The 13,098-nt window shown below is 37.4% G+C and overlaps 1 protein-coding gene across 3 annotated transcripts in view; it reads left to right on the top strand.

Moving 5' to 3' along the window:
* Positions 1 to 13,098, top strand: part of KDM5A (lysine demethylase 5A) — a 53,093-nt gene that overhangs the window by 31,669 nt on the left and 8,326 nt on the right. For 2 of the 3 annotated variants that reach the window (XM_060776744.2, XM_060776746.2), the window contains 9 exons: positions 408 to 525; positions 1,523 to 1,878; positions 3,601 to 3,739; positions 5,827 to 6,006; positions 6,547 to 6,708; positions 9,177 to 9,728; positions 11,010 to 11,153; positions 11,559 to 11,718; positions 12,012 to 12,232. In XM_060776744.2, coding sequence (XP_060632727.2) covers positions 408 to 525; positions 1,523 to 1,878; positions 3,601 to 3,739; positions 5,827 to 6,006; positions 6,547 to 6,708; positions 9,177 to 9,728; positions 11,010 to 11,153; positions 11,559 to 11,718; positions 12,012 to 12,232 — 2,032 coding nt within the window. The remainder of the gene's footprint in view (positions 1 to 407; positions 526 to 1,522; positions 1,879 to 3,600; positions 3,740 to 5,826; positions 6,007 to 6,546; positions 6,709 to 9,176; positions 9,729 to 11,009; positions 11,154 to 11,558; positions 11,719 to 12,011; positions 12,233 to 13,098) is intronic. The other variant, XM_060776745.2, reaches the window with a different exon arrangement.

Raw genomic sequence — 13,098 nt, 5'->3', positions numbered from 1 at the left:
AGTTTTGGAACTTGATACAAGGGTAGCCCAATGTAAAGCACATTGCAAAGTTCAACCTTGATGTTATGAGTGCGTGCACTTCCATCTTCAGGTCCTCCAAATCTTGGAAGGGGAGCCGCTGGTGCATCAACCGAAGCATCTACCTGGGTTGACATTTGGAGAAATGGATCCAGGAGCACTCTCAAGTTGCGAACACAGTCTTTCAGGGAGAGTGTAGGACCCTTGATGACAGTTTTCAGCAGAATTAAAAAAAAATTGTAATGCATTTGCAAACTTTCCCACAGTTTCTGTTTATGAAATGAAAGTGTCATTATATCTTTGAAAAAAATTACTAAGAAATGTTAATTGACTCTGTAGCTCTTTAGGAACTAGATGTATAAATTAAAAGGTATTTTATTTTCATCTAGTAGGTTAACTCCAGATACAGGGAAGACACGGACTAAACTGACGGTAGAAGAACTGAAAGCTTTTGTCCAGCAACTATTTAGCCTTCCTTGTGTCATTAGTCAAGCCCGACAAGTAAAGGTAGGTATATGGAATATCTCTAGAGTAGTTTGAAAAGTTCTGCAAGTTAATAAATAAATGCATTTAATAGTTTTAGCAGCGACTTGCTGATAATATTTTGTTTCATTTCTCTTCTTCAGATGAATTTAAATGTACATTTTATGTGCCTTAGGCCCTGTTCAGGATCCACCGGAATACCTAGAGGGTTAAATGAGCAGTCAGGTTGTAGACATGCACATAAGGGGCATGCTGTGAATGTCTTCAGAATCATCACAGACTTTTACATATTGAACCCAGAGGTCGGCAAAGGGCAATGAACAGCATCAGATGAATATAGTTACAGAAGTGTCATAACTGGGAATCTTGAGAAGGCAGATCCTTGAGAAAGCCATATGCAAAAGTTTATTCAGAGTATTCATAAGTTTCTGATGCTACTGGGTGCAAAGAGATGTTCAGGGATGAGTCTTGAATGGATGCTCAGATCTCCACTACCCATTTAGCCTTCCATGTGCTCAGGGGAATGCTTGAACTGTATGTTCAAGACAAAACAAAGGCAGATTGTTCAGTTAATGGTGCTTGCTTTTTCTTGGGGGACTGATGAGAGAACTGATTAAAAGAAATAGTATTAGCGTCCACGGCAACTTCAACTCATGGATAGTCAAAAGGAGATGTAATGGAATTGGCACAGATTACTTCCAGCAGTTGTAGTTAAAGCATTTATGTGTGGAAAGGTTGCAGACTTTACAATATGAAAACTGTAGCAAATAAACTAGCGCTTTGTCTGCTATTCCAGTCAAACTGCACAAGGGAGTGTTGAGTTTGTACCTATCTTGTCAACTTCACAGTTTCTGCAGTGTTGGCTTATTTACACTCTACCATTGTAATCTGTTTATTTTCTTGACAGTAGATTTAATTGTTTAACATGTTGCTTGATTAGACTAGGAAAGAGTTCTTTTGTTATTTGTAGTGGTTATCAATGCTGTGCCAAACAACTACCCTGTGCTATGCTTTCCTTTAGAATTTGCTGGATGATGTTGAAGAATTTCATGAACGTGCTCAGGAGGCCATGATGGATGAAGTCCCCGACTCTTCTAAGTTGCAGATGTTGCTAGATATGGGCACTGGCCTCTATGTGGAACTTCCTGAATTGCCTCGCCTGAAGCAAGAACTGCAACAGGCACGTTGGCTGGATGAAGTGCGAGGCACGCTTTCAGATCCTCAGAGAGTCACTTTGGATGTGATGAAAAAACTGATTGACTCAGGAGTGGGGCTGGCACCACATCATGCAGTGGAGAAAGCCATGGCCGAATTGCAGGAGCTGCTTACAGTTTCGGAGAGGTGGGAGGAAAAGGCCAAAGTCTGTCTCCAAACAAGGCAAGTGTAACTGTTGGCTACTTTGCTCACTGTTCATGGGATCTTTTTAATTGTTATGGGTCTTTAATAACGATGTGTTTTGGCCAATTGAGTGGCATTCCAGTAGATGAAATTAATCCAAAGTTATGTATGACTTTCTGTCTCTTGTAGGTTGAAGAAGAAACCAAAATATTCAGTTTCTAATTTTTCTACCTCATTCAGAGAAACACAATTGCCTTCTAACTTCCATTAAAGTGGAATTTAAATTTAGGGATATAAAGGCATGGAAGAAAAGCAGGGGGTCAGGTGTTTTGTTTTTTTTGTTTGTTTTTTTCTTCTTCAAATTCCCCTCCCCACTCTTCCAGAGGGAAGACTAGATATTTGGGGAAATACTGATTCATGTCTCTTTTGGAGAAATGAAGTCTTTTTAAAGTTTTATTCAGAATGAGTTAAGGCATTTTGTGGTAGTAAAACAAACAGCAAAATAGTTCCTTCTAGATATTTTGGGCTGTGATTTCAGTCATTCCCAGTCAGCATGGCAGTTGTTGTCCAAAACATTGGGAGGGCAGTCGGTGTGAGAAGTACAATTAAGAGCATCAGAGAATGGGAATACGTTATCAGATGCTTTCCAATACATGTTTGTAAAGCACATGTGTTGTTGGGTATTCCTTCTTTAACAGAAAACTGGGTAGTAAGAGTCAGAAATACTATGGAAATAACAGGGATAGGTTCTTATACCACAAAAAGAAGAGCAGTTACATAAACTTGAGCAATTTTTTAAATCTAAAATGAATAGTATGCATAACTGAAATAAAACAATTGGGTTAAAGAAGACTTTTCTGCAGTTTACCTTGCCTATTTTACACTCAGGCATAATAGTATTATCTAGAGAAGAATCACTGTTTTCTAAACATGCTGTTGCAATCAAACAGCCAAGCTCTGCTTCTCCAGCCCTCCATCATCCTTTCCATGCTGATGCTGCTAAAAACCTTCAGTTAGACAAAAGATTCGGAGAAAGTTGGTGGGGATTGCGCAGGCATAAAATAACTTTGTAAAATACAATGACTATATGCTAAAAACTACATATGCCAAATTGCATACTTTATTTATAAAAGATTTTACTGACTTCAGTTACAAGATCCTGGGCATTGACCTGGAAATGTACTGAGTGGACTTGGTGTCTGATCCCTAGTCTGCCTTGAAACATACAGTGTGTTATCAAGTAATGCACTCTAGGTTTGTTTTACAAGACACAGTACAGTCTCGCTTATCCAACATAAACAGACCAGCAGAACATCGGATAAGTAAAAATGTTGGTTAATAGGGAGGGATTAACGAAAAGCCTATTAAATGTGAAATTACGCTATGATTTTACAAATTAAGCACCAAAACATCACGTTTTACAAGAAGTTGACAGATAAAGCAGTTCAATACATGGTAATGTTATATAGTAATTACTGTATTTACGAATTTAGCACCAAAACATCGCAATATATTGAATCAGTTGTGATCCAGGTGGGAGGCAGACTTCGTTGGATAATACAGAATGTTGGATGAGCAAAAGTTGGATAAGTGAGACTCTGCTGTAGCTATGAATGTAACGAGTATGTTATCAATGGAATTAATGAATTCACTATCATGGTGAAGGCAATATGTTACTGCCCATTTTAGTTTTGTTTTTATTTGATAAAAGCCAGAAAGCAAGGGTCTGTGCCAACCTGCTTGTTTTCATCTTTGCTGTAGGCCTCGACAAAGCATTGCGGCTTTGGAGACCATTGTCAATGAAGCAAAGAATATCCCAGCCTACTTGCCTAATGTGCTGGCCTTGAGAGAAGCCCTGCAGCGAGCGCGAGATTGGACAGCCAAAGTGGAGGCCATTCAGGTATGATTAACTGCAAGCAATATCATAACTGGAACTTGAATCATTTCAAAGAGACATTTGGCTCCTTTTTTTGGAAAGGAAACCCTTTAGATTTGGAAATAGGGGCTGTTGTTGTCCCGTATGTTTCCATATGTACTTTCTAAACAGCACTGCTTCATTATGCAATGGATTGGCTTTTTAGATTACAGTCTTCCCTCGCATTTTTGGTTTTGACTTTTGCGTATTTGGTTATTCACGTATATGATTTAAAATATTATCTCCAGTGTGACTATATGGTCAGCTTCTTCTAGTCTTCCTGGAATACCTAGAGATTGCTAGAGACACCTCTCTAGGAATCTCTGTGCCCTCCAATGTAATTCTGTGGTCAGTTTCCAGCAGAAGTTGACCATAAAGGCAGGCTGAAAGATGTAGAAATTCCTAGAAAGATGCTCTCTCAAGTAACCAAATAGCATTTTTATGTGCAGTTTTTTGTTTTCATAGGGGTCCTATGCCTCTAACCCCAGCAAATTTGGAGGGATGACTTACCATATATACTCAAGTATAAGCCGAGTTGAATATAAGCCAAGGCACCTAATTTTACCACAAAAAAACTGGGAAAACTTATTGACCCAAGTATAATCCGAAGGTGGGAAATGCAGCAGCTACTGGTAAATGTCAAAATAAAAATAGATACCAATAAAATTACATTAATTGTGGCATCAGTAGGTTAAATGTTTTTGAATATTTATATAAAGCTGTAATTTAAGATAAAATTGTCCAACCCTGAATAAACCATTATTCTAACCTTTTTCAATATAAATGTGCTTACATATCCTTCCAATAATAATAGAGTAAAATAATAAATGTAATAATAATAGTAATAGAGTAAAACAATGAATGTAATAATAATAATAATAGTAGTAATAGAGTAAAATAATGAATGTAATAATGATAATAGTAATAGTGTAAAATAATAAATGTGATAATAACAATAATAGAGAAAAACAATAAATGTAATACTAATAATAATAGAGTAAAATAATAAATGTAATTAAAATAATATTAGAGTAAATAATGTAAATGTAATAATATTATTAAATAGAGTAAAAAATAAATGTGATAAAATATTAATGACAGAGTAAAATAATAAATAACCTTGACTCGAGTATAATCCGAGGGGGGCTTTTTCAGCCTAAAAAAAGGGGGTTAAAAACTGCTTATACTCGAGTATATTTCTTTATTATAAGTATTTTATTTTGTCTTTTTATTTCAATAGAAATGCTCAAGAAGACTAATAATAAATTAATAATAAAACAGCCAAAGAATAACATTGCTATATTTACTGTTAAATTTCTTCATTTGAAGGCTTTCTTTAGATGAGGATCTGCATAGCTGTAATAGGCTGTCAGCTCTCATTCACTGTTCCCTAATGTTGTGTCTCAGCCTTTGCAACTGCATTTAGCTGAGGAAACACTAAACAGGCTCTCTTTGAAGACTTTATTATATTTTAATTTATGCACATGTTCAAAATTATTTGCTCCTCAAAAGACGGAAGGTCTTGATTAATTAATTTTGTTTTTAGAGTTGGGAGAGCTGGAATTGTGGGTCTTTATAAATCACAATTGAAGAAAATTGTAGGAACAACCTAAATGTGTGTGAGATTATGTAATCTGTATCTTTCACTGAGTGAGCTAAAGCAACTGATTATGTTCTTCTATCTTTAGCATCTGGACAGCTGCCTCTGTATTTTCCCAATCTTTCTTGGACCTCTTCCACACAGCTGAATAAAATCCCACGTTATCTGATTTGAACTGGAATATATGGCAGTGTGGACTCAGATAACCCAGTTCAAAACGGATATTGTGGAATTTTCTGCTTTGATATTCTGGGTTATATGGCTGTGTGGAAGGGTCCCTGATTAAATTGATTTTATTCTATTGTCAGTTATATATTTTGAATACATTATAGTTGTGTTGAAATCCAGTTTTAAACTACCTTGGGATGGGGGATAAGGATGGAGGGTAAATGAAATAGGCTGGGATGAGTTCATTTTGTTGTGGTGGTAGAAATGTGTAGCTGAGAATTATACTTTTGTTCTTCTTGCCTAGAATGGAACCAACTATGCATATTTAGAGCAACTAGAGAATTTATCTGCAAAAGGTCGGCTGATACCTGTTCGCCTTGATGCACTGCCACAAGTCGATTCGCAGGTTGCAGCGGCTCGGGCCTGGAGGGAGCGCACAGGCAGGACATTCCTCAAGAAGAACTCAAGCTACACGCTCTTGCAGGTTAGTTCCAGATGGTCCTATGCCAGAAGACACGCTTACAATCACTGCTTGTCTGCTTCTGTGGTGAGGCATTGAATGTTTGTCTCTATGTATTTTTTAGTATGTTGTAATCCGCCCTGAGTCCCCTTGGGGAGATAGGGCAGAATATAAATAAATTTGTTGTCGTTGTTGTTGTTGTTGCTTTCTAAGCAGCGAGTAGATCATTGTGTCTATTAGCATAATGCATCTTGATGTCTTAAGGTTTCCTATCATGGTTGTACAGACTGAAAAACATTAAATCTGCATAGGTGAAATTATCTGAGAGAAGTTCTGTCTTAAGGAAAACTTAACAACTTTGACTGAAATTGAATTATATTCAAAAGTTCAGTGAACTAATTACCACTTCTTACACTTTAATAGAATGATGTGGGTTGCAACCTATCATAGCCAAGATGGAGGTTCTGAACCAAGTTTGCATTTTGATTAAATGTTGTCTTTAAAAATGTCAAGGCTGTTTAGAACTACTTCTTTGTCTTATATGTGCTCTCCTTTTGGTTGCAGGTTCTGAGCCCTCGAACAGATATTGGTGTTTATGGGAGCGGTAAGAATAGGCGAAAAAGAGTAAAAGAGCTGATCGAGAAGGAGAAAGAAAAAGAACTTGACATGGAATCCTTGAGTGAACTTGAAGATGGAGTGGAAGAAACGAGGGATACTGCAGCTGTGGTAAGCAAATAGAGGAACATGTTTATTTATGACATTTATATGCCGCCATTCTCACCTAGAAGGGGACTCTGAGCAGCAACATGTAAATACAATATATATTAAGTAACATGTAAATACAATATATTATATTATTAGCATAGCACAATATTAGTATTATATATTACTATATTGTACTATACCATTATACTATAATAATACTATTAGTAATATTACATGTAATATAAAATATATAATTATATTATTATCAGTATTATATTGTATTACATTGTAATATTATCAGTATTATATGTATATACAATCTATTAATGTTATATTATTAGCAGAGCACAGGAGACGAGGTGGAACTGTCTTCCTGGCCCCCTCTCTTTATTTTGGTCCCAGAGCAGCAGTTGGTGGTGCGGGAGTGTCTCCCAACTGATGACACAAAACAAAACATAGATTTGGTTTTCATTTCTTCTATAAAGGGCTGGTTGGTAATCTTGAACATTCGTCAGTGATTTTACTTCAGGTAGTCATTTTAGCTACTTTTAGCTAATTCTATTGCATCATTTTGTTCACCGGAAAGGTTTTACCCAACAGAAGCCACTAAACGATCTTTGGTAGAGTTAACTTCTTAACTCCCATGCCAATTTTTACATGAGAAGAATTCAAAGATGTACTTACGGAGAATTGATCTGAGTGTACTAAACAATCAGGATTTTATGACCATTCTTGTTAAAGTTGAAAATCTGAATAATATTTTAGTAGACAGTTTTTCCTTTTCATCTCATCTTCCTAAAGAGATTTAATATCTATTCTAGGGACTATGTCAATCATTGCTTCCACATTGAGTACATTTGTTGAAATTAATGTATTTTTTTCACAGGAACTTACCCTGTTGATTTCAGCGGGTCTGTTCTATTTAAGAGTGAGTTTAATTCAAAGATAAATATTTGTGACCATTATTTTTATACATACTCACTTTATAGCTTATTCATATTCAGTACTTTCATATCTTGAAAGTTCCCTTTTATCATCATAGCTCAAGTGGTCCTTAAAGCATTTAGCTCAGGCATGGGCAAACTTGGGCCCTCCAGGTGTTTTGGACTCCAACTCCCACCATCCCTAACAGTCGGTAAGTTGTTAGGAATGGTGGGAGTTGAAGACCAAAACACCTGGAGGGCCCAAGTTTGTCAATGCCTGATTTAGCTTCTGCTTTAAAATATAAGCTTTTCTGTTTCTTTGTAGGCTATCCTCTTTTTCTCTAGATTTTCTGAAAGTCGTTTTCTGAGAACTTGCTCACAATCTACCATTGCTAGCAGAGTCTGTTGCGGTTCGTTAGTTTATATTGCCAATACACAGTAGTCTTCCCAGCTCCAGGCACCAAGTTGAAAATACACAGAGTATAAAAGAAAAATGTCTTTACTCTTGAGTAGTCATCACATGTATTTTATAAAGAAACATACAGTAGCCTTGAAAACACATTGTCCACATTGTCCATCGCAGAAGGAAAAAACACTTACAAAACAATGCATTAATCTGCTTCTTTCCAGCAAACCTTGTAGTGTAGTTCCATCTCTGATTACTTCATTTCACCCACTACCTGCATCAAGAAAACTTCACCTGATATACATCCTAATCAGGGAGTGGTTCTTCCTCAACACACACATATAAGCAAGAGATGATTCTTGTCAAGACTTACAAAACCATATACTGTAACAGAGTCCCCGTTGTGGCCCATCTTCTTGCAGGAGTAGACACAATATAAATTTAAGGCAAAGTCATTCCTACAGCAGTACTGTGATTGTGGGACACACTTGCCTGTGGATTAGCACCCTTTTCGTGATTTCAGATGGGCAGTGAAGTCTGTATTATTCTTTTGATAATGATAATATTAACAATTTTATTTTTATACCCTGCCTCCATCTCCCTGAAGGGACTTGGGGGCCAAGCCCAGCAGAATAGTTAAAACGTAATACATTATAATGCATATCAACAAAATGATAACAAGAACAATATAATGGAATAAACAACAACATTAAACTGTATATAAAACAAACATCAGACCCAAACAGCCAGAAGCAAAGTTCAGTACCTCGTCATGGGTGGGTGGACTGGTGCCACAACATTAAAGGATAGTGCTAATAAATAAAGTGAAATATCATATAGCAGCGATGAGGATAAGAGCAATTTGCCATTAAGGATTTGGGTATCATAATCGTAAAGTACTTGAGGACAAGATTTTTGGGTCCTAACTGGGGCCTAACTGGGGACTTTAGCATAATCAAGATTTATGTTCCTATTTTTACTTGGTTTTTAAAGGACTTTTTCTCATTGTTTGCATTTGAATTGTATGTCATTTTAGTACCCAGGGGTGGAAGGACAGTACATGAATACTTGACATACAGTAAACCAGATTTTAACTCTAGAGAAGAAATTAAAGCAGGAAGAGTTCATGAAGGTTTACCATCTTTTTCTCTATTTAAAAGGTGGCTGTTTTCAAGGACCGTGAACAGAAGGAAGTTGAAGCCATGCATGCTCTCAGGGAAGCCAACCTGGCAAAGATGACCATGGTGGACCGAATTGAAGAAATCAAGTTCTGCATCTGCCGCAAAACAGCCAGCGGGTTTATGCTCCAGTGTGAACTCTGCAAGGACTGGTTTCACAGTACTTGTGTCCCCCTACCAAAAACCAGCTCCCAGAAGAAGGGCTCCAGCTGGCCTGCCAAAGAAGTCAAGTTCCTGTGCCCACTTTGCATGCGTTCCCGAAGACCCCGCCTTGAGACCATTTTATCCTTACTGGTGTCTTTGCAAAAGCTACCAGTGCGGCTGCCTGAGGGGGAGGCATTACAATGCTTGACAGAGCGGGCTATGAGTTGGCAGGACCGAGCAAGGCAAGCTCTGGCTACCGATGAACTGTCGTCTGCATTGGCCAAGCTTTCGGTGCTAAGCCAGCGTATGGTGGAACAGGCTGCCCGAGAGAAAACAGAGAAAATAATAAGCGCAGAGCTTCAGAAAGCAGCAGCCAATCCTGATCTACAGGTAGGAAGGTTAAGTACTGTGCGCCTCCTTTTCCTAACCCTCTCTGGAAATATATGCTGCTAAGTTCAACCACATAGTAAAAGCCTTATCTGATACGAATGCAGGCTTAAACTGTGACCAAATTGTGTTGACAATATTTTCATGTCTTGGAAAGCCTTACAAATCAAGGTAATATTTATTGAACATTTTAATTTGGAATCAGAGTAGCTAACTGAGTAGAATAAATTCCAGGTTTTTGTACACAGGTTAAGTGTTCAAATTGCTATTTTTTTTTCTTCTCAAGCAGATAGAATACACACTGACCAGCAGGGGGAATGTTACTTTAAAACCCAAGAGCAAGTCTTCCATATTTCAGTACCAGCATGCAATGAATCATGTATTCATAGTAAAACTCTTGTTTCCCTTTTTAAGCTTTCAGTTCTCTTGGATTTCTATTTCAGCTTCTTTATAAGTTCCCATCTCTTTCACCTTAAAAATCCTTTTATTCACTTTTTACACCTTTTCTAGTTATGATCTGTTTGACTTGGGGAATTAATGAAGAATAGTGTTGTTTTAGCAGTGGATGTTGGGATCTAATAAAACAGATGACTTTCGCCCTTATTTCTCTGTTCTGACAGCTGAGTATTAATTATGTCTGAAGAAATGACAAATAGAATTCTTCAGTCTGATCAGTGACCATGTGACAGTACTGTAGTACTCAATATCTTTCTGATTCTTTGAATTTATATATGAATGGTTACTAATGTTTATAGTTTAAGATTTATTTATTTATCATGTCAGAAGCGAATTCAGAGTACAGTTGTAATGTATGCAAAAACACAAACAAAGTTCAAAACTTGGCATTATACTAAATTTCCTTTGACTAGAATTGGCCACTTGAAGTGCCTCTGGTGTCTCTGTGAGAAGGTCCTCATTTGCGCATGTGCCAGGGCTCAGACTGCATTGTAGTAGGTGGCCTTTGGTTTGCTCTTCTCTGCACTCACATGTCGTGGACTCCACTTTGTAGCCCTATTTCTTAAGATTGGCTCTTCATCTTGTGGTGCCAGATGATAGTAGTTGTGACAGTGAAGAAATTAAGGTTCCATGTCTTATTCCTGGAATTACTGTATTTATATGTAAATGATGATTCTTCCATAGGGTATGAATTGCATTAATAGACAAGTCTCAAATATGTGATTTTCTACTCAAATATTCTACCTTTATTGATGGAACTTGTTTTGCTGTGCTGTGTATGTGTGTTGTTGGAGATATTTTCTTCACACTGTGCCTTTTGCCCTATAGGGTCACTTGACTAGTTTTCAGCAGTCCGGCTTTAATCGTGCAATGAGTAGTGTGTCATCATCTCCGCGGCAAACTATGGATTATGATGACGAAGAGACAGATTCAGATGAAGACATCAGGGAAGCATATGGCTATGATATAAAGGTCAGTACTGAAATATAAATCTCTGAAAACCATTGCAGTTCTATTCCTTTGGTAAAACATCAGTCAAATTAGTATAGCTTAGAGGTAAGCTTGGCTAGCATGTCAAGGTGATCCATGGTCAGATGTGAAGTTTGCAGCATTTTTTTTTCAACCTTACGGCATAGTTTCCCCTTGAATCAACTGATTTGGAAAAAAACAAAATTGCCTTGTCATTCTGAAAGAAGTGTTGGCACTTCTTTAAATTGTCGATTGCTGTGATTAATTAGAAAAACATTTCCCATATTTCTATAAAATATAGATGCTGCGCAAACTTAGGTTGGTGCATTCCTCGCAGCAGTCTTAAGCGGATATTGACAGGATGACTGAATTTGCATTATACTCCCATATGCATGTGTTCTGTTTTAGGACAACGCTAGTGTAAAATCTTCTAGTAGTTTGGAGCCCAACCTCTTCTGCGATGAAGAAATTCCAATCAAGTCTGAAGAAGTCGTGACACACATGTGGACAGCTCCCTCCTTCTGTGCTGAGCATGCATATTCATCAGCTTCCAAAAGCTGCTCTCAAGGTAATGCTGTTTTCTTTTCCAGCTCAGCATCTAAAGAATTGTCTGACATGTGAATGGCTTGCGAGACCTAAATAATTAATCTTGACATCCATTGCCTTTTCAACTCTAACAGTATGTTCTGCCTGTCTGTAATTAAAGAGGATTTTGTCATCAACTGCAAATAAATTGGGTATTTGCAACACTTTCTAAAGTTTTAACAGTTTCCAGCCTTTCTTATGTCAATGAAAAATGAAATATCCTCTCTCTCTTTCTTGCCCTCCCTTTCCCCCTTGTCCTTTGTGATCTTTCAAAAGGTCCCAATACCCCAAGGAAACAGCCTCGAAAAAGCCCTCTGGTACCTCGTAGTTTAGAGCCCCCTGTACTTGAACTGTCTCCTGGAGCAAAATCACAACTAGAAGATCTAATGATGATCGGAGATCTCCTAGAGGTGTCTCTAGATGAAACCCAGCATATTTGGCGAATCTTACAAGCAACGCATCCACCATCTGAGGACAGATTTCTTCATATCATGGAAGTAAGTGTATCTGGAAAAAAAACCTCTATAGAGTTCTTTCTGTTATCCAATAATAATAATAATAATAATAATAACCATCATCATCATCATCATCATCATCATGAACCAACCTCCAGTAAGTAGTTTTTCAAAAAATTGTAGGTTTTGCCTGTTTGATCGCCACCTTTTAGGTCAGAAGTGAGCAGTTTTAGGAAAGAGAACAATTTCGCCTATGCAGCATTTAATTTTGTTGTACAATGCACAATCACAATAAAACTATTCTATTCTATTTGACACAACCTCATTTTCTTTAAAAAGTGCAACACAAAAATGGCCAGAAGTCACTTCCCATTTCTAGATGTTTTCAGACAATTTTTGCTCTATTTTAGCAAACTGTATTTGCAAATGGTGGCGGTGGCAACGATGATATTTAAGAGCCACTGACTTTGAGAGACAGTGTTTTGAGATGTTGTGCAGAATTTTTTTTAATCCAAGCAATTCATCTGGCAGCTTTGGTGTACTTTGAGTGCATCAAAAATGATTGGGAGCTGCATGTGGGAGCTGCATGTGGTCTGTAGGCCTCACTTTGTTCTTCCTTGGCCTTTGTAAGCCGCATCGAGTCCTTCGGGAGATGCTAGCGGGGTACAAATAAAGTTAATAATAATAATAGTAATTTAATTTTTTTCTGTAACATACTTTTCAATGCCTCTGAGGATTCACCACTCTTGCCCTAGTGCTGTTTCTTGCTCTTCCTAGCCATTTTCTTTTATCGTTGAGTACATATAGAGGACTTTATTGCACTTTCTAATTTACTTAGGTAAAGGTAAAGGTTTCCCCTGACATTTTAAGTCTGGGAGGTGGTGCGCATCTCCATTTCTAAGTCAAAG

Source organism: Anolis sagrei, chromosome 5 (genome assembly GCF_037176765.1).
Source record: "Anolis sagrei isolate rAnoSag1 chromosome 5, rAnoSag1.mat, whole genome shotgun sequence".
Lineage (NCBI taxonomy): Eukaryota > Metazoa > Chordata > Lepidosauria > Squamata > Dactyloidae > Anolis > Anolis sagrei.
The sequence above is the reverse complement of the archived record's forward strand: the minus strand, read 5'-3'. Positions and strand labels throughout refer to the sequence as shown.